This window comes from Micromesistius poutassou, assembly GCF_964030765.1.
Source record: "Micromesistius poutassou genome assembly, chromosome: 5".
NCBI classification, from domain to species: domain Eukaryota; kingdom Metazoa; phylum Chordata; class Actinopteri; order Gadiformes; family Gadidae; genus Micromesistius; species Micromesistius poutassou.
Window position 1 is genome coordinate 4,726,257 of NC_140275.1, and position 21,656 is coordinate 4,747,912.

Here is a 21,656-nt window from a genome sequence, read left to right on the forward strand (position 1 = left end):
CACCCTTTAAAATTTCTTTATTAACTTTCTTATAATCAACGTGGATACTTGAAGCAGGGATATTGAGCAGAGATGCTGAGCCAGCCTCCAACATAACTCATCCTGGTTCATATTCATAATGCCTTAAAATGAAGAACCATTTCATTTTGTTCTCTCCACTCGCATGATGAAATATGGCAAGGTGTAGGAACACACAGACAGCGGGGGGGGGGGGGGACAGGTAAAACCAATAGAACCCAACTCCCGTACACATCCCCTCCTCAGCACAAAAAGATTAAGTCATTATTTACACAGCTTTTGCTCATTTACCCCGGACCTTTCATTATACACATACGTCTATCTGTCAACCTACCATGTCCCTTTTGATCAACTATTCACTCCCCATCTCTCAAACTCACCATCTGCTTCTCCTCGCGAGGCCCAATAGTAAGACTTAAGTCTACGCATCTCCCGCGTTACAGGTGACACATTTAAAAATAATAATCAGATCAACAATAGTCAATTAGGACCAGAATGGTCCATTGCTGACTGGATTTTGGAGTTGAATTGAAGTTGAATGACGGGAGCCAACCAAACCTTGTATTGATATAATAACTCTACTGTGCTCAACACAGCTGGTCTACAATGTGTTACAAGAATGTTCAATCCACTGACGCAATCAAGACTGCCATGCTTTTAAATAAGAGTCAATGTCTGAGTCAATATTAACACTGCTGGCTCCATGGTCATTTTATATTGGAGTGCCTCAAGAGGAAGTTTAGGTTGCATCTACCAAATGTTTCATCTAACCGACGTTCCTCACAGTCTTTCCCGTTTCTGGACATGCCGCACTATGGCACTTCCTGGTCTCAACAGTGGCAACACACTTTTAAAAAGGCAATCGACAGCGAACCACAAGCTGGCTCGCCCCTCCTGTATCTGATCAGGATCCAGCTTCTATCCTTATTGGCAAATCCATCAAGACAATTAAAACTGGACAAATACCTACATTTACCCCTAAACTAATTCAACAAGCACGTTGGAATTTGAAGAATTTGCGGAAACGACGTAAGAGAAATGAGCAAGGAGTGGAATGTGCAATGCAGGACACAAGCACAGACAATGAGATGAACCGCAAAGCAATGAGCCCATGAGTCACTCGGTTGTAGAAATAGGTACGCCTTGGTCACATTCTGCCAGGACTTTCTCATAACCAATCCCTCCAAAATGTGGCTGCTGACACAGATAATGAATAAGAAGCATTTAACATGAAACAAATGAGGTGCATCTTTCTGAGAACGCACCAAAAAGGCCAAAGGTATGAGGCACGACCGACGCCTCGAGACTCGTGAACGGGTTCTCCACTGATCCGCCAGTTGATGGAGGCGGTCAAGACATGGAACAAACTTTGTTTTGCATGAATTCATGTTTAGACAGAATAGAACATGAAGTAATGGACCAGAGGAATGGAAAGGAGAGAGTCCCAGTAAAGAAGCCCAGATATACAAACACAAAAACCAAGGGGAATGTTTCAGCATTTAAAAGAAAAAGTAAATGATAGAACTGATAGTCTAATGTTGAACCGGTTCCCTATGTCCCAATGTCACTATTAGTCCCAAAGTGGGAATGGAATGAGTTAAAGAGCGGGGAGTACCCAAGGCTGCACTAGTGTCAGCTTTATGCTATGTTTTCATGGTATATTTTCATGGTATGTTTTTCCTTTGCCTAAAACAATGGCTTATGAAATAACTTTAATGGGTGGAACCCTAACCCTTACTTTTTAGCATTAATTATAGGAGCATAAGGTGCAGGTTGCCCTATTATGGACACAATGGATCTACATGTGTCCAATGGGTACGTTTAAAACAAGATCACAACAAGAATGATGTCGTCAGCGTATGTCAAAAAGTGATCAGGTGTGTGAGTGTGGCACATTACTTTGAGATTGGTTTAATTATTTTAAGGATTTAATTCTGCCTATCATAATGACTTCTTCCTCTATAGATTGAATTATGCATGAATGATACTGAGCAGAATACACCACTGAGTCCTAGGCTATACATTTGGAATGTTCCCACAAAGAAATATATAATAAAAATACTGTCAAAAAGGTGTAAACAAGACAACTTTGAATTTGGCAACAGAATGCGTGCTTTGGTTGATGAAATACTGTCACCGACTCAGAGAGAAGAAATTAAAGCAAACAAAAGAAAATAATTATATATATCCACTGCAAAAAAGTGTGATCTTAGTCATAATTGGAAAAGAAAATAGACATAACAAAAGAAAGAAAGAAAGAAAGCATATTTTGTGCTAAAGTTTGCCTCAAGTCCTTTGGGATTGGTTCAGCTGACTGAGGAGGGGGAAGAAAATAAGAAGAAATAAGGAATGTTGCTAGGCAGGCTTGGGGAGGAACGCTGTCATTGAGATTGGCAGTGACCAGTCCTGCCCACCGCTCAGCCAATGGAAAGTCCTGAATTGTAGTGAGTTGGATGGAGGAGGATGGGCGGGGGGGGGGGACACCCTTAAATGGCAATTTTGGACATCTGCTCTTCAAGTTGGATGATTCTTTTTTCCTGACTGCTCACCAGCTCCTTGAGGGATTTGATTTCGTTCAAGATCTCATCCAGCTTGGCTTCACCCTTCTGTGAAGAGAGGAGGGGGATTAAAAACAAAACAAAACACCAAAACACGCAAACCAGTCCGGGCCCATGCAGAAGAAGCATGGCCGATGTCAGTGGAACTGGTTCTGCTGTGGGCTCTGAACGGTTAACGGGCCGCTGAGGAGCAGGCTGTAATTACAGAGGGGGGGGGGGCAGGGCGGGGTCTTAGGGAGGAGGTTGTGGGTACTCAGAGACGTGCTTTACCAACATCTATAAAACCTCTGCCCTGCCCCCTAAAGCGTGTATGCCCATGGACCAAGACGCAGTGGCAGTGTCGGGCCAATAGCAGAGCTCCGTTTAGTGTACAGAAGCAAGATGGCCCCACGCCCAGAGAGAGAGAACACGTTAAATAAAGACTCGGCTTTGTTATTTTAAACAGTGGAAACTAAAGTCCAAACACACAGGGACAATGTAGAACATAGACACACACACACACACACACATCCAGACACTGAAACACACATCCAGACACTGAAACACACATCCGACACACACACCCAGACACTGAAACACACCCTGACACACACACACACCCAGACACTGAAACACACCCTGACACACACACACCCAGACACTGAAACACACCCAGACACTGAAAAATACACCCAGACACTGAAACACACACCCAGACACTGAAACACACCCTGACACACACACACACACCCTGACACTGAAACACACCCTGACACACACACACCCAGACACTGAAACACACACCCAGACACTGTAACACACACCCAGACACTGAAACACACACCCAGACACTGAAACACACACCCAGACACTGAAACACACCCAGACACACACACACACACCAAGACACTGAAACACACCCAGACACACACACACCCAGACACTGAAACACACCCAGACACACACACACACACACACACACCCAGACACTGAAACACACATCCAGACACACACAACTCACTATGGAGGGAGTGGGGCTGGAGGTCTTGGTGGCGGGTCCCGTCTTCTCCGTGTTCTTGGCCTTGTTGTCCAGAATGTTCTTCTTGACCACTTTGAGGTCTCGGTTCTTGCCGGGGACGTAGCCGTTCTTCAAGGAGACCAGGATGGGGTCTCCATTCTTGCCCTCGAACCACTCCTCTGCCTCCAGTGCGGGGTCTGGCCCTGCCGTGTCGGGGTACAGGTCGTCCTGGAACAGGTCCGACTGTGGAAGGGGGAGCGTTAAGGATCACAGTGTGTGGTAGAGGAGCAACGACACTGGACTGTTCTCTATGCTCAGCTAGTGAGTTGTTGGGCAGCAGGGGAACTTCCTGTTCATACGACGGGAGCTGAACTCACCTTCCTGGGCACCGTCATGATGATGGGCTCACACTTCCTCTCCTGCAGCTTGTAGAAGCTGGAAACACAAGAACACACACATCATCCACTACTACACACATCCACACACAGCCATCGTCCACTACCACACAGCCATCGTCCACTACTACATACATAGCGCACTACACACCCTCCCAGCTAAAGGATGGATCCACACCGCCCCCTGCTGATGAGGACCAGTCAGTCCCTATATCCGTTCAGCCCGCCTCCTGGACTGGGTTCAGAACAGAAGGGTCTTACCGGGCGATCTCACACTTGTTGACGTCCAAGCCCCTCTTTGACATGTAGCCCATCCCTCTCTGCGGCTCCTTGGTGGTGTAGGTGCTGAGGTAGTGGACGAAGGGCGCCTCGTCTGTGATCTCAAAGTAGCGGATGCTGCTGTCGCCCTGTTAAAACACAACCCACTTGTTGGTGACCATGGGGCCCACTGCTGGAAATACAAAGAGGACCACAGTATCAGCCGCCTCTGGGGCGCGGAGCGTCCCTGTTCCTCGGTCAGGTACCTTTCCACAGAGGTAAACCACGTTGGTGTCGGGGTCGTAGAAGGGCAGAAGGACTCCGTTGCTGGTGTCCATCTCGTGCACGGAGATGGGCTCGTCCATGCTTTCCTACACAGGAACGCCATTAACTATTAAGTTTGAAATCTTGTCCACTACTGCAAAATTTAATAAAGCATAGCTGCCAGTGTAAATACAATTGGAGAAATAGACTCATCTAGTTAAGAATAGAGCACAAACAGTGTGGTTCCGGAAGTAAAAATCCCATTAATTTTCACCATAGAGGTTTTGATTAAAAGCCATAATGTCGTAACCATCCAAAGTATATGTACCACGCGCTGTTATATTGTGAAACAATGGTATATGCTCCTGCAGAAGGTATGAGTTAAAGACGTAAACATCTAGGTTTTAGAAAAACACATGTCTTTGAAACCACTACACTACCCATAAAAGTGTGAAAAGATAAGAAAGAAAGTCTTTGATTGGTGGAGCTCTCCGTTACCAGGAAACGTTTACTGGACCCGCAAAAGTCAAGACGTGGATGAATGCTACTGAACTCGATCACTTACCACAGCAACCATGATTTAGATTAATGGAAAGTTAGAGAGTTGTTGTAAGAGCTGTAGAGGAAATGAGCTCTACATGTTGAAAAATACGTTAATATAAGATAATAAATTCAAGTAAAAATATATGATATAGCACTAGCAGTGTTTTTTAGTAATGTTGGTAGTATAAAAGCTAGGAATACATAATGTTGAATAAATACGTAACTGGAATACGAAACTGAATTCACATGTATTAAAAACTGCTGTGACTGCAGTCAGCAAAGGAACGTACCATGTCGATGACAACGCTATACACTATATGAAACAGTACACACACACACACACACACACAGAATATATGACACAACTTGTATTAACAATATAAACAATATAATAATGATAAAGGTAATAAGATTCAAGAAACGCGCTAAACTATTGGGTTGGAACCATTGCGAACCTTTTCGTAATGGTACATGGGATAAGGAGTTCCTTCACTCGTTCACAAAAATAATGTACACAGACTTGTACCTTTGCCTTTTCTTCCATTTTCCAAATTATTAAATTACTTGACGAACAAGTGGCTTGGTTCCTGGCTTAAAACTCTTTATATAGTGATTTTACGAAAAGTCAACAGTGAAAATGAATGTGAAATTGACTTCCGGAACCAGAGCTGTTCTAAAGGGGGGCAGTCACTGTTACTCTCTATAGGACTTCTAAAGTAAAACGTTTTTTATTTATTTTAAAGAGCGACTCAACACAAAGTCTGCAGCGCAGAGAGCTCCGCCTCTCGGGAGACATGGTGTTCATTGATTGGCTGGGTCTGGCGTGGAGGGGTGTGGCTGCCTACCGGGTTCCACAGGGCCAGTTGTCTCTCGCTCATACGGCTGAAACCCGTGGTGAAGACATTCCCGTCAGACAGGAAAATGGCTCTCATTGGCCGAGCACCTTCATGGGCCTTCTCCTTCTCCTAGCAGGGTCAGGCAGAGAGGTGAAGCGGTTACAACATGTGGGCAGAACCAACAGAGACATTTTGATTAATCAATACATCTATTTATTTATAGTTGATTATTTCTCTGGGTCATTTATCAAGTACAAATACCATTTGCTGCTTGATGCTTCAGAAATTCAAATATCTGGCTAATTGATCATTACAAAATGAATACATTTGTTTTTCTTGACTGCTTGTCAGAAAAAGCAACCACAGTTAAGATATCACTTTTAAGTCTAGTAATTTGTGATTTAATTTCATATTTTTATGACATTCTAGACTATAAGAACATAAAATAAGATAATAATTAACATAATAGTGAGTTGCAGCCTTGGTTTTGATATGTTTCTGGGTAGTGGGATGGAGGGGGGAACAGAGGTAGCTCTCACGGCAACGATGGTCTCCTTGCGGGGGTCTATGACACGGATGGTCTTGTCCTTGCAGGCGGTGCAGATCAGGCTGCCGTTGCGGTTCCAGCATGCACTGAAGATCACGTCTGGGTGCATGTCCTCCAGGGTGATCATGGCTTCCCCCGTGCTCACATCCCACACTATCACCTGGTTGTCGCAGCCTGGCCACACGCAGAAACACAAAGGGACATTTCACCACAGGATGCACTGTCTGCAGTGTATGGTACTACAGTCATTCACCAACATGAACTACGAATGCATGGTGCTACATCTACATTAGTGATCGACCAATATATCTGCCGATATATCTATTTATTATTATTATTATTATGTTAAATGTTCCTTTTTTAAATTGGGACTTGTAACATTTGTTATCATCATTGTGTCATTTTTATGATTGATGATACGATATGAATTGAGGGAGCAAAAGCAGTATCGGCCCCAAATATCGGCTAGGGCTGATGAAAAAAATAATCAGCCCTAAAAAATCCATATCGGTCGATCCCTAATCTACATTTACATTCATGGCATTTAGCAGATGCTTAATCCAAAGCAATTTACAATAAGTACATTTGGCAGAAGACAGAGAAACAATATATCGGTCTTTACAGTAAGGATGTTCATAGAACCAAGTGCCAAGCACTAACCATCACCAGGTTAACCCATTTCCCGTATACAACAAAAATAGCTAGGATAAGATGCTACAGGATGCCAAGTACTATTTTTTATTTAAGTGCCAGACGTACAACATACAATAAGTGCCAGACGTACAACATACAATAAGTGCGTAACAGGGGTGTGGGCGGGTAGGGGGGAGGCTGTGCAGAGTCCAGGTGAACAATTGAGTAGGGCTGCCCCGACCAAAGATTTTGCTAGTCAACTAGTAGTCATTAGTACAAGCCATTTGTCGACTAGTCGTTGCACGTTTATGATACAATTGTATTTATTTTTGGGGCATCAGAAAATGGTTTCAGTTCCAGGGCTGAGAAAGAATATTAGTAACATTGTTAACACTGTGCTACATTACAGAGAAATACAAAACCGTAATAATGAGCCTTAATAATGAGAAAATAATACATTTACAAGTGCACGCACGAAGCGAGCCGCCTGTTAACGGAAAAGCGGTATTGGTTCTGAATGTGTCGGAACAACCAGAAAGGAGACTGGACATTTTCAAAATTTATTTCCAAAATGGAGCCTTCTGTGTGCTCCTCTTCATCAGCAGCCATCAGCGTGGATATCTCCTGCTGCTTTTCCCTTTTCTTCTTTGGTGCGGGGCCGGGCTCACTTTCCTCTGTACTGTTATCACAATGCTCTCTCTGAGCAGCTTCAGCTGGAGATAAACTCTCATATCTCATATCATAATTACTATGATTTGATGGAATAAAAAAAAAAAAAAAAAATATATATATATATATATATATATATATAATTTTAATTTTTAATTTTTCTGCGACTAACCGACCAATGAAAACTTGGTCAACTGAGACTCTTCTCATCGACTAACGTTTGGTCGACTATTATGGGGCAGCCCTATAAGTGAGTCTGGAGTCTTTTGCGGAAGCTGGTGAGCGACGCTGCGGTCCTGACATCGGCTGGGAGCTCGTTCCACCACTGTGGGGCCAAGACAGAGAAGAGTTGAAACTTTGATGATCGACCTTTGCTTGCTATTAGCGATGGCGGTACCAGACGTCCAGCTGAGGTAGTTGAGCGGAGTGATCGAGCTGGGGTGTATGATTTGACCAACGCTCGGAGGTAGGCAGGGGCAGTTCCATCGACCGCCTTGTAGGCCAGTACCATCATCTTGAATCTGATGCGAGCCACAACAGGGAGCCAGTGGAGGTCACGGATATGGGAGAATTTAGGTAGGTTGAACACGAGGCACGCTGCCGCGTTCTGGATACGCTGCAAAGGTTTGATGGTGCAGGCAGGGAGTCCAGCCAGGAGAGAGTTGCAGTAGTCGAGGCGGGAGATGACAGGCGCTTGGACCAGGAGCTGAGCTGCTTCCCTTGTGAGGAAGGGCCGGATCCGGCAGATGTTGTAGAGGGCAATCTGCAGGATCGGGCCACCGCGGTGATGTTCGCGGTACAGCACAACTGATGTCCAGTACCACACAGGGGTTTCTCGCGGTTGGTTATGGAGATACAGTGATGTTCACGACAGTGACCAGTAGGTCCATGTGAGGGCAGTCTTTCCCTGGCATTAGGAGGAGCTCAGTCTGGTTGAGGTTAAGCTTCAGGTGATGGGTAGTCCTCCAAGTGCTGACTTCTGTACTTGCAGTGTACTTGTACTTGCAGTGCATGGTACTATTCACCCACATTTATTTGTCTACTCATACACACCCTCTCAGTGCTATCTTTGATGGACATAACGTAATGTAAGGAATAATTCCTATATATGGTGAACAGAGAAAAGCATCAAGAGACCAAGGGCTGGGAGGTTAGAGCACAAGGAGAGGAGGAGCTTGGCTGACCGGCGCTGAGCAGGACGTTGCGCGCGGTGGGATGCCAGGAGATGATGCCCACCCTCTTGGAATGTCCCTTCAGGACCACCACCGGCTCCTCCAGCGCGGTGATCAGGCCATTCTCAGGTATCTGCCACACCTGGTGACCGACAGAGCCCAGATCACGGGTCAGACAATACACTGGGAAGGGCGTAGCACCCCTAAAGCCATGTCAACCTTTACCACTCGGCAAAGTAAGTAAAAAAAACATAATAATTAATTAAAATAATAAATGCAATTGGTAAATAATGTAATCATGTTGTTGCAGAACTTGGAGTCAAATTCAGTTGCAGGAAATATCCTGTAGGGGGCGGCAGTGCATTAAGAATAAAGGCTGCAGACATTTTATAAACACACACACACACACACCCACACCCACACACACACACACAGAGAAAGAATATTGTCCCTAGAGCTTCTATGGAACTTGGGAGGTACGGTGCATGCCACACATCCCATTCAGAGCTCTACATGCCCAGTATGGAGGTGGGCTATAGTTAATAAGGAAGTCCTAATCCAACCCAAACATGGAGGAACTGAGCCCATTTAGAAGGTGACGTTCATGTTGCCAGTATCAAGTGGCCTCAAAGAGAGGAACCATTGACATGGCAACTTCTGCAACTCAACATAAATCCACCCAGGGAGGAACATTGCATCCATTGACTGGAGCTGCTGTAGGCTGATCAGGTCAGGGGTCATGGCCTTCAGGTGGGGGAGTGGCTCTACAGTAGAGCCAAAGCCTCCATTGTAAATGAGTGAACTTGATCTCTCAGGCCTCAGTCTGAAGAAAACAGAAAGTCTTCCTATATCTCGGATTAGGATGACACACATTTGAAGCAAATCTAATCCAGAAGCCACAGACGGCAGCCATGCTGTGGCTGCAAGTCTATGTTTCACTATCAAAACAGAGTGTCCTGGCGAGGCTAGGAGCTTAGCGTACTGAGTGAATGTTTGCATGTGTGTGTGTGTGTGTGTGTGTGTGTAATCGTCACCTTGTGGATATAAATTGATTTCCACCAGTTCAGCCCAGATTCCAAAGTTCAAAACATGGCTAAATCTACCCAAAAGTGTCATGCTTATACAAGGCTACTCCGCTTGATACCAGACATTTCCTTGCACTTCCCGTTCTACTTCTCTGCTTATAGTAAGAGACTCACCTCATTTCATAAAGCTAAATGAGCTGGAGCGGGGGTGTGTGTGGGGGGTAAAGTGAGACTGCATTAGCTTGTCTCCATGGTATGAAACGGGGGATTCGGATGGGAGGATGCTTACTTTTAAAGCAGACCAAAGAATATCCTTTTAATTCGGTAATGGGTAATATTATTCCCGCTTCATTTGTGTGATTTCCTTTGGCATGCCTTTTTAAATGGTTATGTTAATGGCTTAGCAGGGTCCTTACCATGATATTGCAGTCCTCAGAGCCGCTGGCGATAACCTGGTCATTATGAGGACACCAGTCGATGTCCAGCACAGGCCCGGTGTGGCCGCACACTGTAGGGTAGGACTTGTCGATGCGGCCCGTCTGCGGAACACACATACTTCATATTAAAACCTGAAGGCAGTTACGTTCGTCTTCATTTCCCAAAAGCAGGCACTCCTCTGCGTCCACACACACACACACACACACACACACACACACACACACACACACACACACACACACACACACACACACACACACACACACACACACACACACACACACACACACACACACACACACACACACACACAGCAGAAGAAGCAGCCTGCAGAGATGTCAGGCTATGATCTGACCTCCTGGCCCCTGGGAGCTAGAAGAGCCGGTGTTGCTCTCTCTCCTGAAAAACAATGGTGGACGGAGTGGGAAGCACGAGACACACCCTGTGCTCTGTTCTGGAGCCACAACACGGGGACTCAGGGAGATGATGTCACCGTGTCCCTATTTAAAGTCTAATGCTCTCCCTGCCCACAGCCGGGCCCAAAACCACAACCATGTCCTTTCCCCTACAAACCCAGTGGACTTTGTCACCTATTACCGGTATATCGGTTGAACCTGATGAATGCTTTACAAACATCCATGTATTAAATAATAAAGCAATAACAAGGCTACCAAGATACAATGCTTGGGTCTTCTGGGAAGACGTACCTTCTTTAAAATATAGACAGTACAAGCAGAATCAACACAAAGCGTGATACTATGAGGCAGTGGTCCATTTGATAAGGCTAGACTAGTTTCTCATAGTACTGAGGTAATGGAGAGGTATCGATAAGGTCCAAAGTGTGTGGAAAGTATTGAGATTAAAAGTGATCACGTACAATGGTTATGATGTTAAAAACAAGCGCCCCTCCTCCGGCCAAAACTAACAAGAGGATGATGTGGAGTCCAGACGGCCAGGAAATGACTCAGCCTGTTGTCCCAGGTTTCCAGGATCCATTTCCTGTTTCTCCTTCACAAGTTATCAAGCCTGGCTTAGGAGCCATGTTAGTTAGCACCCATCACCACAGTACAACACAGCCTCAGCCAGCTATAGGGCTTGTATATTAGAATGCATCATGGGATGTTTGTTTGGCAAACTTACCCAGAACACATAATAAACCATAATGACAAATACTTTCAAGATTAATTACTGTGATGACCAAAAGAACAATACAACTTACACAATAACTAACATTTCAATGCTCCCAAAGACTTACAAGCCCTGATACAGAACAGCTTCGGTCAGCCAGTATACAGCAGCATGCAGTGATTGGTGAGTGGTTGTTTGTATCGACCTGACTGTCACAGGGATTCTCTCAAGAAGAAGAGAACGTGATATAGCAGGCGTATACCTATAGTCCCCCGACTGCCACAAGGGAGGTCTCACTCTCGCCCAAAGAGTGAGCAGTGTGCAGCTCAGGGTGTAGAGCAGGTTGACTGGTCACAAGGCTGCTAGTTCAATCCCCGGCTACTCGACTCGACTAGCTGAGTGTGGAGGAGTCCCTGAGTGAGACACTTAACCCTAACTGCTCCTGACGAGCTGGCTGTCGCCCTGCGTGGACTGCGTTGTCGGTGTGTCAATGTGTGTATTAACCGATGTAAGTCACTTTGGGTAAAAGCGTCTGCTAAATGCCCTAAATGTAAAATGTAAATGTAAATTTCCTGGTTAGGGTTATGGGTCCATATCAATACCGTCAATTAAAAAAAAACTAACTGGGGAGATTTTTGATTTTGTAGCAGAGTGCATCTGAACAGATCATTTTAGAACCCTTCTTCTATGGTGCAACACTGTCAAAGTCATCCAAAATAGATTTTTGCTTTGGCTTTGCATGGCATTCAGATATGGCTTTGATCCCTTATATAGAGCTTTATGGAGGTGAATTAAATGGGAAAATAAATTAGTCATGTTGCCTTTTGTTGTACCTGTTTTTGGCAAACGTCGTATTTTCTGTACCCAATACAATTCCATTCAAATTACGTCCATTCATCTTCTTCATTGCTGGCTCATTAGTTCAGGTCCTTGATTCTGATTGGCTCGAAAGCCGTTAAATAGTCTACACACCTGTGTCTTTATAGGGGGTTCTAGGTGCAAAGCAGAGTGCCTTGCTGTTCTATACCACTGCCTCGCGCGGCTTATTGCTTGGGGAGAGGATTTAAAGGTTTGAAAAAGGAATCTTGCCAAAAGCGTGTCTGTATGTGCGTGTGTCCCAATCAGCAAGTCCTTTAAGGTCCCTCTTGGAAAATACTTGGGTCATAACAGATGAAGGCATGCATTTGCAGAATGATTAATAATGTAACGCTCTTGAGTGTCGATGGCGATCCACTGTTGGTGCCTATCTGAACAAATACCACTTATCGCCAAAGGTGTTGCCAAAGAGAACGAAACAGAAATCTATTTAATTTCCACTTCAGGTAGTTCTATATTGACTCGTACAGCAAACTCAATGGTTTACAGGCCTATGTTGCTCCATGAGACGTCCCCAGTCCTAGGGAGAGTAGGGATGCATTGAGATACAGATACCTTGGCTTTCAGTATCGGCCGATACCAAGTACCGATCTGATACCAGTGTTTATTTAATAAACTTTATGCCTCACTGTGTGAAAGAGAGTGGGAGAATTATTGTATGTGTAAGGCAATATTAGGCTGAGGAACTTAAACATCTAAGACAAAGTTAGCTGCTTCATTCATTCATTTATTCACTCAACGAGAAGCATTGAGTAGTGCAAAGTACTTCAAAACTGCTGAGCCTTTGCTTTTTGCTCCCTCCATGCTGTTCTCTCCTTCTGGCAGAACGCCCCTGGTCGCGGGAGTGTGCGTGCAGCTACACTACTACGCCTCTATTTCACCTAGACACATGGATTGTGTAGGAGCCTTATTCATTTATTCAGTTTTGTTCATGTTTTGTGCTCCATACCACGAGGGGGCTGTATTGGGTGTGGCTGGGGTTACGTGCTGTCAGCCAAGTAGGTCATTTAACCCAAGGAAACTGAGAAACAGGTGTTAATTGGGAAGCAAACAGTTTTTCGACTGTGCCCTTTGTGTGATAGTGATCAGTAATTCGATTTGGTAATTTTGTTACTGAAGTGTATTATGAGTTATTAACGTTATTGCCGGTGAATGGATTTATAAAGGAAAATAAACCTGCCGCATTATTGTCAAATTTAACTCCTGTTAGTTATTTACAAAGCGAACTGGGCGCACGTCTAAACAATCCACAGTTAACACCCCGTAGTGGCTTCCAACAGGGCTCAGCCACTACAGATTGTTTAATTAATCGTTTTAGTAGTGTAGTTTTATCACCAAGGTTTTGCAGTAACATATGGCTCATCTATCAAAATAAATGCTTGTATTCCACTGTGTGTGTGGTCAAACCTCGTATTATTTCTTGCACTGAATTGAGGGTCTAACTTGGCCTTCCGGAAGACCAAGGTGATCATATCTTTTTCCTTCTATAATTTGACAATTTTATTTTTATGTACCAAATAGTCATCCTATGTCCCTGTTTGGAAGCTAGGGGACACACTTCCTATCAGGGGTCAGTACCTTAGCAAGAATCCGGCGCACCTCATGACATAAGGCGCATGAGGTACACAATAACACAGAACAATAACGTGTACACAATAACACAGAACTTAATAGAATGGATCGGCCCGTTGTCACTGATACCCGATCCAGCTAATTGCGTCAGTATCGGACCGATATCCAATATCGGATCATTGCATCCCTAAGGAAGAGCATCCAAGTAGGTTCTGCCACCACCCAGGATATGTGAAGGTAGTCTTAACCCTTTCGTAATCTATTCAGTGCTATGCTATATATCCCCCAGCATAGGATTCAGTCTGGCCTGATTCTCCCAGAACTGATCTCATCAGAACCAATCTCAAAAAGGTCTCAAAAAAAAAAAACCCTTACCGACCATGGGCCACCAAAAACATGCCTGTGATATCCTAAGCAGGACATGTTGAGCGTCAGCAGTCAGTGTTCTCATGTGAATAAGGAGCTGGCTTTTTAGCTGTCGATTAGACCATGAAAATGACTTTTGGCCAGACTCTAACAAGCCTAAACAGATAGTATATGCCCTCTTTAGTATATCACAGGCGTGTTTTGGGTGGGACAAGGTGATTTAACCCGTAAAAGGAGGCCTGAAATTCATTTTTGAGATTGGTTTGGGAAAAATCATTAATCCTAACATGGGGGGAATGGGGGATATATGGCATAACACTGAATAAAATGACAAATACATTGATTTTGATCAACAAACATGTTACAGTACCAGTGGTAACAAAGGAAAAAAACTTGTTCCTCATCACACATCAATAGCTGCGAATAGGGGGGCTAAGAATCGGTAGGGAGTGTAGATTGATTGGTAGTGTAGGCTATGGTTTAGGGAAGGGTACTTTGTAATTATTTTATTGTGTAGAAATATTGACCGATATATTGGCCCACACAATCGGGTTTAAGTGGGGTTAACACTGCTAGACCTACGGATAGAGCGCTAAGTGGGCCTTACACTTACAGGTTTAGATCGCTCTATTGCCAAGCTCTATTTTTCAACAAAAGTAAAAAAAGTCAAGTGTCAATCCCGGCTTGTAAGCAGATTACAATACTAGCCAACTTCCATGATTAAACTTAAACTGGAGTTAGCCAATCACAAGATTAAAGCTAGGCCGGCAGTTAGCCAACAGTTAGCTAGCCCGTCTTTATTCAGAATATTTCAAACCGAAACACAGATCATTTCTGGGGCTGTGGTCAAGCAAAGCAAATCTTGATCTAATTTAATTAGACTATCTCTATGACCAATCAAGATCCACTCTTGGTCTCTTTAAGGCAGAGCTTCAATCATGTAAAGCTGGTCGCACCCGAGATGAGTAGTAGATTTGATTTTGTTTAATATGATAGGTCCCAATGGATGCTGTGTGATTCGCGAGGAGCCAATTCTGCTATGTGGACATTCAAGCCTATGGAGCGGTGAACACCAAAGTTGACAGATCATCACAGACAACAGGAAAACAGTTTTTTTTATTAACTTTTTTAGATGATAACTGAAGTAAACGTTCAGTTAGTTAGAACTATCAATCTCCCTTAAATTGAGTTCAAAGTTGTGAAAAAGTGTAATGAGTCTTAAGGTGCGTTCACACCAAAATGAAGGCTGAGAAACACCAGCAGCCCAATCAATTCATCATGTCTTAACTGTCTGACTAAAAAACTGTTTTAAAGTTAATTTAATAAACCAGAAGACTGATTTGCATATGATTACTTCATTAAATAAAATATATTTACAAATCCTCATAAGGTCACCGCAGTGACCTACAATACAAAGAAGGTGATCAGGGATAGTGAAACCAGTGGCTGCCAGACGCTGGGCTGACTGACCCCCACAGGGGAGGGAGGAGGCTGTGGGAACAGGTTCAATGCCTTCCTTGCATTCCTCACACTGGCCCCGGACACCTCTGGTATGAAAACCCCTAATGAGAAGTGAAGGGGCTTGCAACTCGCCGCCTCCATTCATTTCAATGAGGAAAGGGCGGCAGAGGGGAGGCGGTTACAACCGCAGTGGTTGGACCAGGAAGCGGTTGCCGCCCACGTGAACGCGCACAGATTTTGCCCTACCGCTCGGCTTTCCCCATGTTGAAACTTTCGGCGGCAGCAGCCGCTTTTAAAAAACGCCAGCGAGGCGTTATCAGGGCGGTTGCCGTGCGGCGGTGTGAAAGCAGCTTAAGGAGACGGGGTCGTCCAACCCTTTGAGGGGTAAATCAAGTCCAATATGAGGCTGTTATGGAAAAATAAAACATAGCCGTGATGATATTTGAAGCTTTTTCCAGAATGTGCCCTTTTCATATTTTGTCAGAAAAATTTCTGGAGAAGATAAACCCTTTTATGATAGGAGACATGCAATGCTCTTAACAATATCAATAAGGAAGAGAATGAGGAACTGTTGTATCTTGCTCGACCCGGGTGTGAGCAAACAGGATTTGATAGAATGATGTTATGTTATGTAATCATCCTATGTGTGATTAAGAGTTCAGCACTGCCAACTAATTATCAACCTGGGAAAACCGGCCGGCCAGCCTTTGGCCACTGCCAGCAAAACAAGAGGGTTTTTGATAAGCATTTTGCTGTCCCCTTAAAATTAATTAAAATATGTTTTGCTTTACAAAACTCGAAGAATTAGAGTACTCAAAGAATTGTAGAATTATGTTATAACTGTGGCTTACACACAAGTGGTAACCTGTGATGTTCTTATCTGTGCTCGTCCTCCTCTGGAAGACCTGAAGCCCTAAATTGTTGGCTTCATAAGCAAAAATTCTGCTGGAAAATCTCTGCCTGTATGTCCCAACACCTTAGCAGCAGGCACCATAACAAGACCAACTATCCAAATTCAACACCATGATACTCACTGGATGATTTAATTCATACCAGGAAATACATAAGCAGGACTTGCAGGTAACCAAATGCTCCATACTAATGCTTATGACAAGCTTAGAAAGAAATTGCAGTGAGCAGGAGGCAGTGAATGTCTCATTGACAAGAGAGGGGACAGCTCCCGGATACAAAACACATACCCAGAAATGGAGATTCAAGTCACAGCCATCAAACCATTAACTAACATGTCCAAAAAATGCTACATACATTTTTATCCTAACAGAGGAATGTCTGAGGCCATGCAGTTGCTCGTGTTGCATAGCAACATGCAAGGTTTGTACCAAATAGAGAAACACTGCAAAGATACAGAGCATGCTCTGCAAACACTAATTCAATTGATAAAGATAAGAAAGTCGTTTTTCTGCACAATAGATCTGTATAGATAGATTCCTACGGGTCCATGTGACTAACACATGAACTAGGGTTTGCATTCCGCCTAGCGCCTGAGAAAAAGCCATGAACAGCAGTGTTTAGCAGAGGTTTGTGTGTGGGAGCCGAAGTAGGAAACAAGAAACAAGTGAGGAAAGACTAAATATTTAAAGATTATTTGAATGTCATACACATTAATACCCAGGCCAACTATTTGATTTATTTTGTTGTATCAATGTGTGTGTGTGTGTGTGTGTGTGTGTGTGTGTGTGTGTGTGTGTGTGTGTGTGTGTGTGTGTGTGTGTGTGTGTGTGTGTGTACGCGCGTCTTACACACACATGAAAAGACATAAGAATACAATTGAGGTTTGAAACACAAAAAGTCCTGGACTTATTTCCATTGTGGTCCTTACAATGAGCTATTAAATAACTACACACCATTAAAAACATTGGCAATGGCAATAATACTAGCAAATAAAACAATGTAATCTTGCTGGCTACTCTACAGTAAGTGACTTGGTAAGATAGATAGGACATGAACCGGGATCCTGCCTGCTCTTTCAGCCTATCCCAGAGTTCATGTGTATCGGCATTGCTAGCAGCAGCCAATGGCAGGGCAACAAGGAAATGGTTTTGGAAGGCTGTCAGGCACAGAGCAGTAAATGACCATATATGGTAAAGTCTGCAGTCAGCAGGACTCTACAGCAGCAGAGAGGCAGCTCAACTGTAGAGATCCTGGAGAGAAGGCAAAGTCCTTTGCATTTAGCATGTCAAATGTACATTTCTATATACCTGAAAAGAGGATGTGGCTCAGCAGGTCGCATTCTAACTCTATGTATAGAAGAAAGTAGAGGTGTGTGTGTGTGTGTGTGTGTGTGTGTGTGTGTGTGTGTGTGTGTGTGTGTGTGTGTGTGTGTGTGTGTGTGTGTGTGTGTGTGTGTGTGGAGGGGCCGGCTTCAAATCAAACATGCACTCCAATCCAATAGTCCGTTTGTGTACAGAGGCCAGTGTTTGAACGGTGCACAGGGGACAGGACTTTAGTGTTGAGGGGAAGCATTGCTTTGTAGTGTGGCTCTACTACACTCCATTCTTTAGTGCATAATGGTGGAATAATGACCCGGCGAGGCATTCATTGAGCTCAATGATGCCTAGTGCATGCGGTGTGGAAAATGAAGATATTGTGGCAATGTAAATTGCACAAGTGGCTGATTCAAATTTGTTTTTAACGCCGTGGGAGTGATCAATCACAACAGCACCGTGCAGCACTTCATAGAGCTCAGACTTCATGGAACATCTGCCTAGCGGGAAGTGGTTCAGGGCCTCATTCAAATGAAGATGAGGGAGGAAATAAATGAGCTGGGTGTCCGGCTAGGAGATGAGGAAGCATGAGAAAGAAAGTATGGATGACACCAGAGCCACATGGAGTTCTGAAAGCAGCAGCGACTGGCGGCTCGGCTGAGTCACGGCAGACAAAACCTCTTCAGGTCAGAACCACCAGGGTCAAAAGACAAGATGGGACCTGGTCCACTCTCTGCTGGTCAGAGGACCTGGTCCGCTCTCTGCTGGTCAGAGCAGAGGACCTGGTCCGCTCTCTGCTGGTCAGAGGACCTGGTCCGCGGACCTGGTCCGCTCTCTGCTGGTCAGAGCAGAGGACCTGGTCCGCTCTCTGCTGGTCAGAGCAGAGGACCTGGTCCGCTCTCTGCTGGTCAGAGCAGAGGACCTGGTCCGCTCTCTGCTGGTCAGAGGACCTGGTCCGCTCTCTGCTGGTCAGACCTTTAGGGACCTGGTCCGCTCTCTGCTGGTCAGACCTTTAGGGACCTGGTCCGCTCTCTGCTGGTCAGACCTTTAGGGACCTGGTCCGCTCTCTGCTGGTCAGACCTTTAGGGACCTGGTCCGCTCTCTGCTGGTCAGACCTTTAGGGACCTGGTCCGCTCTCTGCTGGTCAGACCTTTAGGGACCTGGTCCACTCTCTGCTGGTCAGACTTTTGGGGACCTGGTCCGCTCTCTGCTGGTCAGACCTTTAGGGACCTGGTCCGCTCTCTGCTGGTCAGACCTTTAGGGACCTGGTCCGCTCTCTGCTGGTCAGACCTTTAGGGACCTGGTCCGCTCTCTGCTGGTCAGACCTTTAGGGACCTGGTCCACTCTCTGCTGGTCAGACTTTTGGGGACTGCGAATCAGCTCACCACATTCTAGAGATTGTAGTTTACAGCTAGATGCAACAGTATTGTATATAAACACACATGTATAAGTAACTAACTGAATCCTACTTAAAGCTTCAAAAATGAGGCCTAATCAGGGCTAGGGATCGACCAATATGGATTTTTTAGGGCCGATACAGATTTTTGTTCATCAGCCTTAGCCAATGACCGATACACCGATACCGATTTTCTTGCGCCGATATTTGGAGCCGATACTACCCTGGAAATCCAGAGTTCTCGAGAGAGCACAATTTGAATTTGCTCAGCGAGTCACTCTGGGAACGAGCAATATACTCAATCCCCAATTCCCCGTCCCCAGAACATTAACCAATCACATCAGTGTATCTGATATAGGCTGGCCAAAAGCGTTGCTGTTTTACCGACCGGATACGGCATGAGTCTTATCTATTGGTTAGCTCCGCTGGTCTGGATACGTCACCCCTTGTATTCTTCTGATTGCTCGTAGTGTTATCTAATTGCTGCAGCGATATTTTCAAATGCATGCTAAAAATATATATATTAAAAAAATAAAATCAGCCGATACACGTCAAAAACGCAAATATCGGCCGATAATATCGGCAGGTCGATATATCGGTCAATCCCTAATCTGAGCCTATATTAAGGAAGGGGTCGGGAAGAGGCGTCTCTCGCTGGAGTTCAGCACTAGTCTGGGAGCTGTGTGGGACAAAGGCCCCCAGCAGCTGTGTCTACAGGCTGTGGGAGACCAGCCTGCCGCAGATGGACCAGTCAGCCAGATGCTCACTTGTCTTGGGGGTGGGGCTCGGAGTGTGCTTTAAAGAAAGAAACACGGAGGGGGGGGGGGACCTGGATATGACCCAACTGATTCAAACACAACTGTAGCCTTCAGTGTGGAACGTGGTTCAGAACCGAATCACAGGACAATCCTATTCTTCCAACAGCAGACAGCAGCATTAATGGCAGCATTTAACTATGCGAGGTTCTTCATATCTACGCTTGCAGCAAATCATGGCCAATTATCATGCGGCTATCAAGCACATTTAGGCAACATCCAAATAGCCACACCCCAGGTGATGCATAATACAACCATGTGTAAAAAAAAAAGTTGATATCGAATGCCTCTTCTGGCTTAATACATACAACTAGTTGGAAGTTGGAGTTACATTTGGGATTGCCAAGGACAGCAGATTCCTGCTGGCCTGCAGTGCAGTGTTTTGATAATGCACTTGGTTCATTATTATCTTTTGAGAACAGGACTTAGCATACATTAATGTCAGAGACCAGCTCCCTGAGGGTATTCTACAGGCAGATGGGCCGGGGTGATAACAAAGACCAGTTATCTTTGAAGAAGAGAAGCACTCACACATTTTGTGAATTACGAGCTTGCCTGACCACGGTAATCTCAACATGCAGGTTTGTGTTTCTGAATATTTAAAACCTCAACACAGCCTCATGGGATTAATCTTTGTTCTCTCATTTTTTAATTAATTGATCAACCTTTTACAACCGTTCAACATTTTGGGTCTATGTTCCCACTTCCCACTAAGAGCCTGTAGGGAGACTTCAAGAAAAACTCCACTTAAAAGATAATTCACTTAGGATTTTCTAACTTGAGGAAATTGCCCGGCACTTTGCTGTACACTTTGAAAGTCTCTGCTGGGGCCCATGTTTAAATCCAGTGGTTAATGCAGACCTTGTTCTGCAAACACATCATTTCCCAGTGACACTGCCAGTCACAAAGAGCTGCTCATTGGCACCCACAGGGAGGAGATCAGGAGAAGGGCTCAGATAATCTTGCTATGGTTCTGTCGCTATGCAGAGCCTTGTGAGATAAGATAACACTATCGATCACCAAGGGGGAAATTCACCAAAGGAAAGAAGGCTAACCTCTCACCCACTGTGGGTCTTGAACCACCAACCTTGAAATGTTACATCTACTGCCTCTACCTAGTGAGCTAACAGATGACAGAACTGCTGAGATGTGTGAGGAAGCGTAAACAATGATGAGCAGTACACCATGCCAAGCATCCTGCTGGCATGACATGGCAATGCATCGGCAAGCTCTGACTACAGGGACCAACGTTGACCTGTCAACAGTTTTGCAGTGGAGGGACAATGTCAGAGTTTTTTGGATAGGATGCCACAATAAGAGCAACCAATCGCTCAGTGACCTGACAGCAATAATGTGATCATTACATTCAAATAGTGGATATATAAAAGGTAGGTAGGGGTTTCAATGAACATGAACAGTCAATATCAGCACATGTAATGGGCTTACGGTAGTCACCAAGACCAA

At 44.7% G+C, this 21,656-nt stretch overlaps 1 protein-coding gene across 1 annotated transcript in view; it reads right to left on the minus strand.

Moving 5' to 3' along the window:
* Nucleotides 1-21,656, minus strand: part of coro1ca (coronin, actin binding protein, 1Ca) — a 39,278-nt gene continuing 17,622 nt past the window's right edge. Inside the window, exons 3-11 of the mRNA XM_084468692.1 lie at nucleotides 10,332-10,454; nucleotides 8,903-9,032; nucleotides 6,409-6,590; nucleotides 5,879-5,998; nucleotides 4,493-4,597; nucleotides 4,230-4,375; nucleotides 3,951-4,008; nucleotides 3,577-3,816; nucleotides 1-2,624 (exon numbers count right to left, since the gene is read on the minus strand). Coding sequence (XP_084324818.1) covers nucleotides 2,505-2,624; nucleotides 3,577-3,816; nucleotides 3,951-4,008; nucleotides 4,230-4,375; nucleotides 4,493-4,597; nucleotides 5,879-5,998; nucleotides 6,409-6,590; nucleotides 8,903-9,032; nucleotides 10,332-10,454 — 1,224 coding nt within the window. The 3' untranslated portion in view covers nucleotides 1-2,504. The remainder of the gene's footprint in view (nucleotides 2,625-3,576; nucleotides 3,817-3,950; nucleotides 4,009-4,229; nucleotides 4,376-4,492; nucleotides 4,598-5,878; nucleotides 5,999-6,408; nucleotides 6,591-8,902; nucleotides 9,033-10,331; nucleotides 10,455-21,656) is intronic.